Source organism: Dryas octopetala, chromosome 8, assembly GCF_963921425.1.
Source record: "Dryas octopetala chromosome 8, drDryOcto1.1, whole genome shotgun sequence".
NCBI classification, from domain to species: Eukaryota; Viridiplantae; Streptophyta; class Magnoliopsida; order Rosales; family Rosaceae; genus Dryas; species Dryas octopetala.
The window spans coordinates 20672542-20688878 of NC_141373.1; the positions used below are offsets into that span (position 1 = coordinate 20672542).

General features: G+C 37.0%; 1 protein-coding gene across 2 annotated transcripts; it reads left to right on the top strand.

Moving 5' to 3' along the window:
• The first annotated feature begins 526 nt into the window (after nt 1-526).
• On the top strand, nt 527-15424 carry LOC147277926 (putative DEAD-box ATP-dependent RNA helicase 29). Of its 2 annotated transcripts, none has more exons than XM_086254918.1 (12): nt 527-1017; nt 1139-1521; nt 1872-3033; nt 3202-3259; nt 4063-4167; nt 5228-5273; nt 6205-6281; nt 6473-6525; nt 7017-7098; nt 7181-7237; nt 13770-13899; nt 14950-15424. In XM_086254918.1, the coding sequence occupies exons 2-12, from the start codon at nt 1155-1157 to the stop codon at nt 15168-15170; spliced, it is 2358 nt and encodes a 785-aa protein (XP_086111044.1). In that variant the 5' UTR covers nt 527-1017; nt 1139-1154; the 3' UTR covers nt 15171-15424. The 2 variants fall into 2 exon arrangements, with proteins under 2 accessions (XP_086111044.1, XP_086111045.1); XM_086254919.1 differs by having other exon boundaries at nt 527-829.
• Nucleotides 15425-16337: the final 913 nt, after the last annotated feature.

Consider the following 16337-nt stretch of genomic DNA (forward strand, 5'->3'; position numbering starts at 1 on the left):
TATAATTTATCAAACATATATAAATTTATAAACCCTAACCCTACCCTAAAAGCCTAAACCCCATAAACCCTAAACCCCAAACTTATTAATCTTAAACCCTATATTTATACACAATTTAGATAATAAAATTAATAACCTAAACCCTAAATTTACCCTAAAGGCCTAAACCCCATAAACCCTAAACTTATTCTTCTAATTTATATATTTATACACAATTTAGATAATAAAATTAATAACCTAAACCATAAACCCTAACCTTATTCTTCTAATTTATATATTTATACACAATTTAGATCATAAAATTAATAACCTAAAACCCTAAACCCTAAGCTTTATATAAATGAAAAAACATATATTTGTTAGATTATATTTTAAGTAAATTAACAAATATATATGTTTAGGGTATTAATATGTATTTTTGTTAAATGTATTAACATATATAAATGTATGTTTGTTAAATTATATATTTATATATATGTTTTAAAACTTCAAACTTCCAAACCCCAATACACCAAACCCTAAACACGAAAAAAAAAAAAAAAAAACACTGTGATCTAAATTATCTAATCTCTCACTCTCACTCTCTATCTCTCTCAGTCACTGGGTCTCTCTCGCAGTCTCGCGCAGTCGCGCCGCCCTCTCGCCAAGTCGCCAGTCGCCACCATCTCGCCAGTCTCCACCATCGAGCCGCTCTTGGAGATTTCGCCAGTCGTCCCTCTGTCTCGCACTCTCTGTCTCGCCCTCTCGCCACCATCTCTGTCTCGCCGCTCTCTCGCCACCATCTCTGTCTCGCCGCTCTCTTGCCACCATCTCGCCCCTCTGTCTCGGGGTTCGCCTCTCTGTCTCTCCCTCTCTCTGTCTTATCTCTCCCCCTTTCTCTGTGATTTTTTTAATTTGGTGTTGTAGTCGGCACCCCCACTCTCCGACCGATACCGCCACTCTCTTCGGTATGGGTGTTTCGGTACGGTACTTCTTCTTCTAGAAATGCTAGGGTTTAAGAAAAACGAAAACTCAGTGGTAAATGCTTCAAAGTTTGACACTGAATTCTGTTTTGTTTCTTCAATTGAAGTTCTTGGTTGTAGAATCTGAACAAAATCTTGATCAATTTTTGGCATTGCAAAAAAAACCTGAAACCCAGAAAACAGAGAAATCCAATGAGTCATCCATACGTGAGCTCGAAAGCGGAGCTGAAACGCAGGGAGATTCAGAAGAAGAAAGCCAAGTCCGGAGGGTTCGAGTCTCTGAACCTGAGCCCCAATGTCTTCAGAGGAATCAAGCGCAAGGGCTACAAAGTCCCCACTCCCATCCAGCGCAAGACCATGCCCCTTATTCTTGCTGGAAACGACGTCGTTGCCATGGCCAGAACTGGTTCGGGCAAGACTGCGGCGTTTCTGGTTCCCATGCTTGAGCGCTTGAAGGAGCACGTACCTCAGGGTGGTGTTAGGGCTCTCATCCTGTCTCCCACTAGAGACTTGGCGCTTCAGACGCTCAAGTTCGCCAAAGAGCTCAGCCATTTCATGGGTACGTACCCATATTGTTTTGAATTAGTAATTTTTTTTTTTTCTGAAAGAAAGTTGAGGAAACTAGAAGAATTTTAAGTACCCAGTTCATGAAAACTGTTGGTTTTACAAAGGAGTGAATTTTATGTTCTGCATTTAAGGTCATAGACTCATGTTAACTTGGTAAGTATGAACCAATATTGTTTAAGTAGTACTTTTATTTATTTTTTATCGAAAAGTGTAGAAAATGGAAGATTTTGAAGTACCTAGTTGATGAAAACTGTTGGTTTTACAAAATAGCGAATTTTAAGTTCTGCATAAAGGTCATAAACTCATGGTAAGAATGAACCAATATTGTTTTCTTTGTTGCAGATATTCGTATTAGTTTATTAGTTGGTGGTGATAGCATGGAAACTCAGTTTGAGGAATTATCCCAAAACCCTGATATTATAATTGCAACTCCCGGTAGGCTGGTGCACCATTTATCTGAGGTTGATGACATGTCATTGCGCACTGTGGAGTATGTTGTTTTTGATGAAGCGGATAGTCTCTTTGGCATGGGTTTTGCTGAGCAGTTGCATACGATCCTTGCGCAGCTCAGTGAGAATCGCCAGACCTTGCTTTTTAGTGCAACATTGCCCAGTGCTCTTGCAGAGTTTGCAAAGGCTGGTCTGCAAGACCCTCGGCTTGTGCGTCTTGATTTGGATACTAAGATTAGCCCCGACTTGAAGCTTATGTTTTTCACCTTGCGACAGGAAGAAAAGCATGCGGCAATACTTTATTTGATACGGGAGCATGTTAGGTCTGATGAGCAGACTTTGATATTTGTGTCCACAAAACACCATGTGGAGTTCCTCAATATCTTGTTTAGAGAAGAGGGCATTGAGCCTTCTGTATGTTATGGTGACATGGATAGTGATGCTCGCAAGATTCATATATCAAGGTTTAGGTCGAGAAAGACTATGCTATTAATTGTCACTGATATTGCAGCTAGGGGAATTGACATTCCATTGCTTGACAATGTTATCAATTGGGACTTCCCCCCAAAACCTAAACTTTTTGTCCATCGAGTAGGCCGTGCTGCTAGGGCTGGTCGGACTGGTACTGCATTCTCTCTTGTGACATCTGAAGATATGCCTAACCTTTTAGATCTTCATTTGTTTCTTTCAAAGCCGATTAAGCCTGCACCCACAGAGGAGGAGGTATTACAGAATATGGATGGAGTAATGGCCAAGATCGATCAAGCAGTTGCAAATGGAGAAACTGTCTATGGGCGTTTCCCCCAGACAGTTATTGATCTTGTTTCTGATAGGGTTAGAGAGATAATTGACTCTTCTGCAGAACTCAGTCTTATGCAGAAAACCTGTGCAAATGCATTCCGCTTGTATTCAAAGACAAAACCCCCACCTTCAAAGGAATCTGTTAGAAGAGCAAAAGATTTACCATGCGAAGGGTTGCATCCAATTTTCAAAAATGTACTGGATGGTGGAGAGTTAAAGGCTTTGGCATTTTCTGAGCGGTTGAAGACATTCAGGTTCCACATTAAAAGCATTGGCCTTTTTTTGTTATTTTTTATTATTTTTTTAATTTTTTTTTTTTTCTGTGTATTTCAAATAACATTTCCTGATATCCTTCTATACTGTTTCTTCTTATGGGATTTGAAGTTTAAAATTTTAACCATTCAATGGCTGATTTATTCTAGACCCAAGCAGACTATTCTAGAAGCTGAAGGTGAAGCTGCTAAATCAAAGAATCTGCAGGTAACTCTCCACTTTTTCTGCAGAATTCAATTAATTGGAAACTGCATGGTCTCTACTTTAGAGAATTTTCTTTATATTTTTGATTTGCTATTTCTTTATTGAATTTGGGAATTTCCTGTTGGCATACCGTATAGAGGATCTGAAGGAAACTGTCATAATTGTCTGTGAGGAAATGCTGATTTTACTTCCTTTTTATGAAGATTCCTTTTGTTTTGTTTTGTCCTTTTTTTTTTTTTTTAATTTATGTAAGAAACACAAATTTATTAGAGTAATTATGAGGATTACTTTCATTGAGAGTAATTCAACAGGTAAGCTGAGTGGTGAGAAGGTATCAAATAGTTAAACCCTAAGAGCTGAACTTTAAATACTAAGAATGGTCAAATAGTTGAAGAAGCATATTCTTAGTAATTGTTTGTTTGCATCTTGCATCTCTTTCCCAGCCTGTTTTTCCAATTACTAGGAACTTAATTTCTGGAAATTTTCTCTGCTTGCCTGAATTCATTGTTTCAATTTAATATTTCACCTTTATATATTGCATTCACATTTGGAATCACCCCCCTCCCTTTTTCTCCCCCAACCAGTCCACAATGTATGTTTGTGCTCCTGTCTGTAGATGTATGTTTTTTCTTTGAGCAGAATATGTGTGCTTGAAATAACTTATGTTCTGTTCAATATGATATCAACTATTTTCTCCCTAGATGTGTATTGCTTACCTGAATATGTGCTATTACTTGTGTCTTCTTTTCACAATATTCAGATGTGGTCGTATATGGTTTTATATCAAGTATATGGCTTATTTGCAGGGTTCTTCTCGTCAATGGGTTGATGTAATGAAGAAAAAAAGAGCTATTCATGAAGAGATCATTAATTTAGTTCATCAACAACGTTCTAATAATCCTGTGGAAGAGGTAAAGCTTTCAATATAATAATTTATGGTTTTCCTGTTTTTGAAATGCTACCTTGACTACAGTTTTTTTTAATCATAATCGCTAAATTTTGTTGCAAACAACTATGTTGATGGCATCATGAAATGTTTATAGCACATGTAGGAATGACTTTCTATTGCCTGCTGCCTAGTTATTAACATGAAGTAGCTTTTGGTAACAAGTTCTATGATGTGCATCACTTTTGAGACTGCTGCAAGAAGTGATCTCATTCTATGGGAATTAATTTGAAAATCAAATATTGGCCTTGTATTTCTGTTTTCTCTACAAACCAAGGGTGAAATGTATAGGGAGTTTTACTACTATGGATTATCATTTATAGTGAGGTCAATTTGGAATAAAGACTATCTTTTCAATAAACTACTTCTCCCGTATATTTTTAGAGGGTTCTCTTACGTTTGAGTGAACATTGATTTCACTATAATTTAAGAGAAATAATACTGATAAACGATGAGGAAGTGAGATTTCACTTAGAGTACTCATTGATTCTAGCAAATGTGAAAAGATTATCTTCTCTTGTTTAATTTTGGAGGCTTGTATAATAAGTTTCTATGGGTTTCTCTACTCATTACGGTGATATCTTCGTGAGTCACAGAGAGAGAGAGAGAGAGAGAGAGAGAGAGAGAGAGAGAGAGAGAGAGAGAGAGCTGGGGTTGCAGTGTAATATTAATTAATGTGGAAAATAAGAGTTAGTTTTCAATGAATTATTTATGTTAGATTTCCACTTGGTCAAGTTTTGTAGGTGATTGAATCAGTGATGAATCATAAAATCACCATCGCTGGGATTGGCTGGGGTTGAATGTTCACTGTCCAGCTTGGTCGAAGCTAAGTAGGACAGCGAAGCACCTCTGCCATGCAGCTTTCTTTCTATTCTTGCTTTATACTAATTGATGACGGTAATTTCCGAATAGTGTAATTCAAGGTTTGCTCTCAATAATCAATTAAATATGATGCTTTCCAGGAGTATTTTATTTTGAATTGTTTGTATTGCCCATTGGCTAAAATGAATTTTGGGTACTCACAGGAAGTCGAAGATGAGATTATATCTTTAAAGGGAAAGGAGAAAAAAGGTATTCCTTAGTCCAGTTTTACCATTGAATTAGATCTCTCTCTCTTTCTCTCTCTCTGTATTACATATTTTTTGCTCACTTTTAAACTAAGAACTGATAAACAGTATGGGATATTTGTTCCACGCATGAGCTGTTATTCTAATACTTAGAGAGGAACTTATCATCCTGATTGCGGAACTATTCTATACTCATTTTAATGAGTAAAGTTGTGAGTTATCTACTAAAATAACTTGGTCAAAGGTGTGTGGCAACTGCCAATTTAATTCTGCAGTTTTTGTCATCATAAGTTTGTCCCATTGTTCTGCTTCGTTAGGAGTTGTTTAATTGAAATTGTTACTGAAACCTGGTATTGTTATGAGTATATTTTATGATACCTTTTGCTCTCTCTCTCTCTGGAAAGATATGCTACTTTTTGCTTATTTATAATTGGAAAAATTTATTTATAATTATTTTTAGAATCTTAGTGCATTTCAGATATAAAATGTTTTAGAATTAATTGTTCTAGAATTCTAGTAATTGAACTGTTTTAGTGGAAAGTTATATTACCTTGTAATCTCAAATGAAAAAGGAACTTACATTGAAGGAAAATAATTTTAAGAACAATGTGAAAGGTCTATTATCTTCCCTCCTTCTGAAGTCTTTTCTGTAGTGCAGTAAATGAACTTATCTAAAGAGGGAAGATAGGATCATAGGAAATAGGACAGGGTCAAGGGCAAAAAGAAACCTACAACCTTCGAAAAACAAGACATACTCATTTAATTGTCTTTTTAACATGCTCCTTAATTGTCTTGCTACCCTCACTTTTAAACATGATGGGAGTGATCCAGCTCCTTTTTTTTTTTTTTTTTTCTTTTCTGTTACACATTTATGCATGTTTATGATTGGTTTTTGGGATTGTTAATACTTTTTTTTGTTTTCTCTTGGATTTTAGAATCTTCAGGCTCCAAAAGAAAGGCAAAAAGCTTCAAGGATGAGGAATACTTTATAAGTTCAGTACCAACAAATCATGTAGGTCATATAACTTTTATAATTTCTCAAGTTATGCTGGTATATTGCAATATAAAATTCTTCACCTTGATTTTAAATTCAATAATTGTTACATCAAATAGTTGTGTGTTTTAAGTTGTGCTGTGGATTTGGATCACAAAAATTGGAACCTGGCTGACCTTCTGGACTTATATCCTGGTATTGTTGTGCAGCATACAGAAGCAGGACTCTCAGTAAGAGCGAAGGATGATTTTGACTCAAATAGGTAATATTCGATTCTACTTTAGCTTAATGGAAATTGATTTAACTAATTTTTAACTCATCTTATGGTATTGGTCTTCAAGTGTTGCTATAAATAAATGAAATCATTTGGTTGGGGGGGGGGGGGGGGGTGGGGTATTTGCGCGGTTTCTAGTGTATTGTCTGGAAGTTCTTTGACAATTCAATGTCTCATGTATGCCCAGTTTTTCTGGCAGTATGCAATTCCAATATCTCTATGCTTTTATCTCTCTCTCTCTCTCTCTCTCTCTCTCTCTCTTGCTCGTTGGTGAGTGTGCTTATTTGGGGGTTGGGTGGGAGGACAGTAATATCTTCCAGCTGTACCCCCAAATCAGTGTGGAAGAGTCCTCACTTTCAACCCTAAGTTTTATTAGCTGAGGGGGCTTAATTATCTGAATATTTTTGTCAAGTTTAGATATATGCAGCATTGTCTTCTCTTATGGTCTGGGCACCAGTTGACCCCATTTTTCTTTATAGGTTGGATGGTGCTGTTTTAGATCTAGTTGCAGATGATAATGTGGGCATGAAGAGACAGAAATCTGTTTATCATTGGGATAAGGTACTTTTAACTGTATTATTATTTTCTTGTTATTTTGTTTAAACTATTTTTCTCTTAACCTCACGAAACTGATGGGTGGCAGAGGGGGAAAAAGTACATAAAGTTGAATAATGGAGATCGTGTGACTGCCAGTGGCAAGGTAATTTTTTTATTGCCTATTTTGACATCCATAAGTAATTGTACTTGTGCTTTCTTTTGACAATTTGATGCAGTAAGTTGTATGAGAAAATTTTGGATTTTGATGGGTATGGGGCTATTGAGTTAAAGGAGAAAGAAAATTAAAGAATTGATGATGTTAGGCAATCACACCTAGGTTTTGTAGAAGCCATTGGAACTCATAATAATCCGTGTGATCATTTTCAGATTACATATAGGCCTTATATATAGGCAATATTCCAAATTCTTTCCTGTTTTTCATTATGGACTAGAATTCCTAAGTAAAAAGAAAAGGAACTGCTAAACTAACTAGGAAGCTACTATAACAAATTGGAAGGTACTAAAAAATTTAGACTCACGGACCCATGGTACAGATAATTCAAGCAAATATGAAATTTACTGGAATACCTGGATTAATAGAACTTGAGAGAAGTTAGATTGAAATAAATAGCATGAAATATTATACAAAGGCTTAAACCAACCCAAGACTAAGTCCCTGAGAAGATCCTAAACCGTCAGACGCATCCTAAATCAATGCTTAGGCCTTTTTTCAAATAAAAAACAAATTTTATTACTATCAAGATCCAATACAAAACTTAGTGAATGAGATGTCCGCTACAATCATGGAAAACAAAAGCTACCTCAAACTGTACATCTATAGAAATCTCAATTTCAAGCTGACCCAAAATTTCCTAACAAGAAAATGTAAAAACTAGCGCCAAGCCACAGCTCCTTTCCAGTCAATAAGAATAGCCGAAGAAGATACCTCCCGAAATTCAGAGGATCCTGAAGTCCAAAGAGAAGACCAAAATCTTTCTTTCTCCCTGTAGTGAATTAACACCCCCTGTGATCTTGTCCTTGATGTATTCTAGAGTTAAAACAGATATAGCAAACAACACACAATATGGCAGCAAAAGTAAACACAAAGAACACCAAGATTTGTTATCGAGGTTCGGCTAACTTTGCCTACGTCCCCGTGTGATCCTTAGAGAATCACAGCTGCACTATGTATAGAATAAGAGTACAAGAACTTATTGAAACCCTATACTACCCAACTCGCAGCCGCTCTCTTCTCTCTTGCACAAATAGCTCTCTTGTGTTTTTCCCTCTTGAAAAACCCTTCCCTTGAAGTCACTCACCCTTGAGTCTCTAACCCGAGTCTCCCTTTGAGTTTCTTCCCTAGAAGTCTCTAGCTATATATATTTTTTTTTATGAGACTTGCAGCAGCCTATTTATAGAGCATAGACTTACCTCTTACAATATGGATTCCTAATCCTAATAGAATTAGGTAATCTACTTATTAGCTAATTCTATTCCCTTGTACACAAGGAAAACCCTTTAGAACTCCTTCCCACACTAAGAAAGTCTTGTGCAAGTCCTATTTGTCTTCCAAAATCGTACCCCACTAGGAAAACAACAAACTACCTCACTGCCCAGTCTCCCTACTGCTCTTGGCCAGAACTGTAGCTTCCTCCAGAAATTTCCGACGAGACAAAACCACAACAATCTCCACCTTGGCGAGTCGGAACCAAAGCCATGAATGTTGTACCTTCGAGATATTCTCTAGTCTTGAAGTAACCTCGAACAAACCTCCAAAACCCCTTCACATTGGCAAAAAACCTATTGCCTCAATGCACCTTAAGTGAGAAGGTGCTCCACCTCAATCAACTAACTTTGAAGATTGAGCAAGCTCAACCCGAGCTTGTACCTTCGAATCTTAATTGCAGCCTCAAGATTCTCTTCGCCTTTTGTTCCATAAACCCATTCATAGCCAACGTTCTCCTTGGATTTAGGAACTAACTTCCAACTGAAGTTCCTTTGTAGAGACAACCTAGCACACCTCCGACGTTCCCATTCCTTACTCTCACAAGCCCCCTTGAATGTAGCCGGATTTCCCTTACTAACACTATAGTAACCTCTGTCCTTTTCCCACCAAAACTTATGAGTTAGCTTGATGGTACTTTTGGGCTTGGACTGCCTTGTGCTCTTTTTCTCCACCTGTTCTTGAACCTTTGTTGATTGTTGTTGCTGCCCAAACTCTTCAACCCTTGTGTTATGCTCCACCAGCTCAGAGTTGGCCTTCTCTTGAACTGGATTTACCTTCATAACCACCTTGATTGCCTTTATGGTTGCATCTTCCTTAACAACAATCAAACCTTCCTCATCTTTATTGACTTCCCTTGCTGCATCCTTGAAGTCAATCTTTGATGAATAACTAACCAAGCAACAATCATGATTTGTTGCTTCTTCTTCCTTAGCCGTAGCACTTATTTGATGAGACTCTTCCTTTGTGAGATGATGCCCTTGCTCTCCCTTGTTACAATGCTCCATGAGCTCAACATCCAAGCTCTCTTTGGTAGACGCAGCTGCTCCACCTATCACTGTAACCCCGGAAAGCTTGTAGAGATTATTAGATTGCACAACTCCCTTCAGGATCACACTTAATCCTTTTGAGACTTGGAGCTTCCCTGCTCTAGACTTGAATGCATACCCATTCTTCTCTAGAGTTCCAAGAGAGATAAGATTTCTTTTCAATGTAGGAATATATTGCACATTCCCAAGCAACCTAACAATTCCATCTTGCATCTTCACCTTGACTGTGCCGACGCCATGAATCTTGCACACAGAGTTATCCCCCAACAAAACTTTGCCCTTACTAGATTCCTCATATGTATGAAACCACTCCTTGTTTGCACACATATGAAAACTACATCCGGAGTCCAAATACCAAGCATGTGGAGTAGAATTACCTGAAGATACCACCAAAAGCTCCCCATCGTCGACCACGACGTTACTTGAGTTTTCATCCCTTTTCTTCTTCTTCTCCAGCCATATCTGGCAATCCCTTTTCCAGTGGTCTAGTAAACCACACTCGAAGCAACCACCTTCTTCATCGGAATCATTGGACTTCCCCTTTTTGCTAGATCTGCCCCTCCTTTCCTTCCCTCGACTCTTCTCCTTGCCCTTAGCGTAAAGGCCTTGTGATGACTGAGTGCCTTCAGTTAAATCATCTAACTTTGCATATGACTGGAGCGCTTGCACCACGTCATCAAGCTTTAGAGTCTCCTTTCCAAACATCAAAGTTGTTCGGAAGTGCTTGAAAGAAGATGGCAGGGATCTCAGCAAGATGATAGTCTTATCATCATCCTTGTAAACTTCTTCGACCTTGTCGAGATTAGCTATGCAATGCTGAAATTTGCATACATGATCCGCTACATCTCCACCTTCTTCTAGTCGAAGCCCGAAGAGTTCATCCTTCAAGAAGAGTTTATTGGACACCGTCTTGCCCATATAAACACTCTCTAACTTGTCCCATGCTTCTTTTGCTGTCATCGCCTCTGTGATGTGAGACCTCACAGATCTTGTGAGGTGGATCTCTATTGAACTCTTGGCCTTCTTGAGAACCTTGTTCCATGTTCCTTCTGACGTGGTTGTCGGCTTCTCACCAAGAAGTGCATCATCCAGATCCTGCTGCACCAGCACGTTCTTCATCATCCGTTGCCAATCTGTAAAATCATCCTTGCCATCATATGGCTTCAAAGCAGGCCTTAAATCCCCTAAGTCCATGCTTCGACCTCCTCTAGACATCACGGACACCTATTACCAACCTGGCTCTGATACCAATTGTAGTGAATTAACACCCCCTGTGATCTTGTCCTTGATGTATTCTAGAGTTAAAACAGATATAGCAAACAACACACAATATGGCAGCAAAAGTAAACACAAAGAACACCAAGATTTGTTATCGAGGTTCGGCTAACTTTGCCTACGTCCCCGTGTGATCCTTAGAGAATCACAGCTGCACTATGTATAGAATAAGAGTACAAGAACTTATTGAAACCCTATACTACCCAACTCGCAGCCGCTCTCTTCTCTCTTGCACAAATAGCTCTCTTGTGTTTTTCCCTCTTGAAAAACCCTTCCCTTGAAGTCACTCACCCTTGAGTCTCTAACCCGAGTCTCCCTTTGAGTTTCTTCCCTAGAAGTCTCTAGCTATATATTTTTTTTTTTATGAGACTTGCAGCAGCCTATTTATAGAGCATAGACTTACCTCTTACAATATGGATTCCTAATCCTAATAGAATTAGGTAATCTACTTATTAGCTAATTCTATTCCCTTGTACACAAGGAAAACCCTTTAGAACTCCTTCCCACACTAGGAAAGTCTTGTGCAAGTCCTATTTGTCTTCCAAAATCGTACCCCACTAGGAAAACAACAAACTACCTCACTGCCCAGTCTCCCTACTGCTCTTGGCCAGAACTGTAGCTTCCTCCAGAAATTTCCGACGAGACAAAACCACAACACTCCCATGGTTCCTTAAGTCCAGTTTCAGCATGATCTTCAAAAATCCTCTCACTCCTCTCCCACCAAACTACCCAAAAAATTGCTAACAAACTACATTTCCCTAAATTTTTGCCTCCTACTCTTCCCAAAAAGCTTGTCTTTCACAGAATTAGCATGCACATCTTACATTGCCTCTAACAATCTCAGCCACAACTTTAAAGCTACTGGACAGTGAAGGAACAGATGATCTACACTTTCACTATGAGCTTTACCCATTATATACCACTGAGGGAACATACATACCTTTGGTATTCTTCTTTGAATCAAAGGGCATGTTTACTAACCAGGAATGAGAATGGATAAGGGGCCCACATGAAATCAGGAATGAGATTCCATATTTTTGGAGGAATTGGATTTTTTTTTGGGGGGGGGGGGGGGTTTCGAATTGGGAGAGGGGCAATCGGAATGGAAATCTTATGTCCAAAATACCCTCACCTATTTTTTGATAATCCAAAAATACCCTCTATAGATAAAATCCAAAAACATAAGATGACACCATGTTCAATTTAGATGAGGTTAATATTTATTTTTTTGTATAATCAGGGTCTTTTTTTTTCTTGCAAAATGAATGCCTCTATTATTAGCATTTTAATAGAGGTGTTACAAAGAAATATATCAAATTTCTATTTGTTATATATTACTATAAAAAAAAAAAAGTTTAGAGAATATAGGAAATCTATTTTTTCTTTTTACACCACAGCAATATTTCCAAAATATTATAACTTATAATTAAAAGTATAAGAATTAATAAATTTTTTTTTCAAAATGTTGTGGTAGGATTTATTTTTAGTAAAATGAATTTTTTTCATTTAAAAAATTGTGATTATTTAATAGTTGACATAAATATAATTAAGGCCAAAGTTCACTTTTAGTTAGTTATTCAATGACTTATTTAACAAATTAATTGACAAAAATGTTAATGTGTCCTTGAATTGCAATGATTTGTAAACTACAGGACTAAAGTGGAACCTAACTCAAACTACAAGGACCAAAAGTGAAATTAAGCCTGTAATTAATTTGTATGAGGGCATTTTAGTAATCAAACTGGTTTTGATTCCGATACCTGCCAACTAGTAAACACGTCATCAATTCTGGTTCATGCTGATTCCGATTTTTACTCATTCTTATTCCTACTCATTCCGATTCATGTTTTTTTTTTTTTTTTTATTCCTGCTCATTCCGATTCCAGTTTAGTAAACATACCCTAAGATGTATTAACTCTGCCTTGGGTGATTAGTCAACTCAAAAGGTAAAACTTTGGGGGGACCTTAGCTTTCCATAATGAATGTCATTTAGAAAGGTAAATCCATGGTTCTATGCAGATTTACATGTTATGTTGGGCTGTTAAAGAACAGTTTCATGTCAGCATGGAAGTATTATAAAATGACATAGTGTGGAGGGTAGAGATTGAGTAGTGAATGAGGGGGAAAAAAGAGAACGTAAATTTGTGTTGAAGGTTTTGACAAAAGGGGCAAAAGAAATAAAGGGGGATGCAAATGACATTGTTTCTACGGATGTGCCATATTTGTTCTTTGTTATAGAAACATGGAATTTTCCAAGATTGAGACCATATGCTTATTTTTGGTGAATCTTATTTTTGAGTTAATACACTAAAATTCCCTATGTTAGCGTGTTGACGACTTAAAACGGTAAACCTTACATTTTCAGAAATTACAAAAGGACTACTTGAGGTTTGGTTTTGGTTTCGCAACACTCTCTCCATTGGTTCACCATCAGTCAAATGTTGACATCAGTTTTAGAAAACATTTTTTAATACCAAAATTGACCTTAAACAACAATAATAACCAAGATTAAGATATCTTACACCCAAAATAACATCTAAACACACTCTAAGAGGGTGGTGGCTCTTAGCTTTGTGAACAATTCTGTTTTTGACTAAAAAATTAGTTTGCGAAGAATGTTTTACATCGTAAGGGTATTTTAGGCTTCTACCGATTATGTCATATTTGTCAATTGACTGTTATTGGGGGTGTCTGTAATTAAGTGCGTGTAAGTCATAATTACACTAAACCTGAGGGGTGTTTGTGTAATTAAGCCTCTAGTTCCTTTAGGTGATTTCATTGTATTTTCTAGATGCTAGCCTGCAATAACTATTGTTTGCTTATTGGGTAGTTCAGAACTTTTGATGCTATATTTTTATGGTGTATAGATAAAGACAGAGAGTGGTGCGAAAGCAAAACTTGAGAAAACTGGGATATACAAGAAGTGGAAAGAACGTTCACACAATAGAGTATCTCTCAAAGGAACAACTAGTGAAGGGAATGCTGAGGAAGCCACAGGTAATGCTCTCTTTTGCAAATTTATATTCTTTGCTCTTCTTTCTCTTAAATTTGATTGATTTTTATTTTCATAATTGTGTTGTGGTATTACACTATCCAACATTGGGTGGTGCCCAGATGTAAGGACTGCTCAAAGGATTTCTTCCAGTACTTGTGAAAGATATCAAATGCATTATTTTATTCATAATCCTCCTCCCCCAAGTTTCTGTTTTTCTTTCTATATAAAAGAATCTCTTACTATAATAGCCTTAACACTTCATCTGATTAAAAGTTGGAGAATAGGGTCATCATGAAAAAACTTCTTTGATGTATATTTCTGAGTTATTAGTTACCTATAATGATTGGGTAAGTGCTGTTAGTGGCCTAAGCCACAGTAACTGATCATATTGCCTAGTTTTGAAAGAGAATGATGTTTCAGATAAGATATTCTTACTGAGGAAATGTCATTGGTTGCAAATTAAACCATGTTTTATTTGGTAATTGTTTGATATAATTAATAATTCCGCATTGCATTTTTCCACAAATGTTTTGCTGATTTTATACTGGGTAAAAGGATCAGTTCTGCACCATCCTGCTTATCATAGTCCTGTTATTTATTTTCTGATAGCCTTACACCCATCTTCTTCAGTTCCCATTTTGGTTTTTTTTTTTTGGTGTTTGTTTGATGCAATCAGATTTTTTTGTGCGGGTTTTAATCTTTGGTGCCTTTCCATGTTTGCTAGCTGCTAAAATGGGACAGGCCTTCCTGTCATAAACTTAACTGTTCAATGAGATAAAGCTACGCACTCAATGTATAGCAAGTAGGACAGTCGATGTAAACTGTGCACTTGCTAATTTTCTGGTAATGTTGAAATATAAAAGAAATTTGTACACATCATCCTAGTTGGTGCACTGGTGAAGGTCTATCGTCGTGCTTCCATTTTGTTATTTTTTTGTTGTTGGTTGTATTAAAGGGTACTGCAATAAAAGCTGGTTGTCTCTTTGGATGAGCTAAGAAGTCTTGATTAGATGGATGTATTATATAACTGAGCATGCATGTCTCTTTTGCAGGTAACCGTCGGTGGCAGGGGCAAAAGGGCAAATTTCGGGGAGGCGGAGGCAAGAAGCAGCACTCTGTGCCTAATGCTCATGTGCGTTCTGAAATCAAAGACTTAGAACAAGTTCGGAAGGAGAGGCAGAAGAAGGCAGACAGAATATCTTATATGAAGAGCAAAAATACTAAGGGTAAAAATTCTGGTAAAAATGGAAAAAGAGGAAAGCCAAGGAGGTAAAGAATTGCCCGATATGAGTCTTGTGAGTTTTTCCTTTGTTCCTTCAGTAAAAACAATTTTTAGAGCACCATATATGGGTGGGAATGGAAGTTTAGTGTAATCACTAAGAAGGAGAAAAAGAAAAAAAGAAAAGATGAAGTATTGTTATCAAGTCACTGTACTTACAAATTCAGCCAATTTTGTGCTTCTCTCAAAGGATGGATGCTGTTGTGAATTAATTTGTTGTGTAGAAAAGTTCATTTATTTGCTTTTCAGTATTATTCTTGATCAAACTCTCAAAACTACTTGCAGTCCCAAGCTATACATGTGTCATTTTGGATGGTAACCAAACTTCACGTCGAGGGTAGTGGTTGGGTGATGGACTATAACTCGGACAAAAACTAGCTACTTAGTGGAAACATGTTTGCAATTGCATGTATACCAGAAGGTGCAATAACATTTTTTCAAAACCAATTATCTGTAGGAAATTTTACTAGAACCAGGACCAAGTGGCTAATTAGGCACATAATAGCCTGGCCAGTGACAAATGCGTTGCGCATCAAGCTTTAGGGTTTTACAGGACAAAGTATCCCTAATGTGGTTTAGATATCCCGCAATCAATGAGGAATTCTCCTATAAACATGAAAAATGTATGGTTTAGATATCCCGTAATGAATGAGGAACTCTCCTATAAATATGTATACTCACATTCTTCCATGTTACTCCTGGTAGCAAATTTCTACTAAAAGAAGCATCATATGTGGTGCTATGAGGGAAATAGAATGTTCTTGTTTTCTATGCTGATATTATAACAAAAAAGACATTTGAGTTTTCGGTTAAGTGTTTTGGATTTAGAATTTAGTGTTTAAGATTATATTAGAAAAATAATTCAATAGAAACTTAAAACAATATAATTTTAGATATCTTGGCACACAAAATTTAAGCAAAGCATCATCCAGACCTGAGCACTTTGCAATCATCTTAATCATTGACATTTCTTGAAAATAATTACACTGATGAATCATTTTTAAACATGGTAACAGATACGTACTAACATTCCTCGGTTTTTAGGTGGCTGACCAATGTTTTAAATCTGTTAAACAATGAATTCCTTGTTGGAAATAAGGCAGACTAAAGAGATCAGGTCTATTGTACTTTTTTTTTTTTTTGGCCAGGGATCAGGTCTAT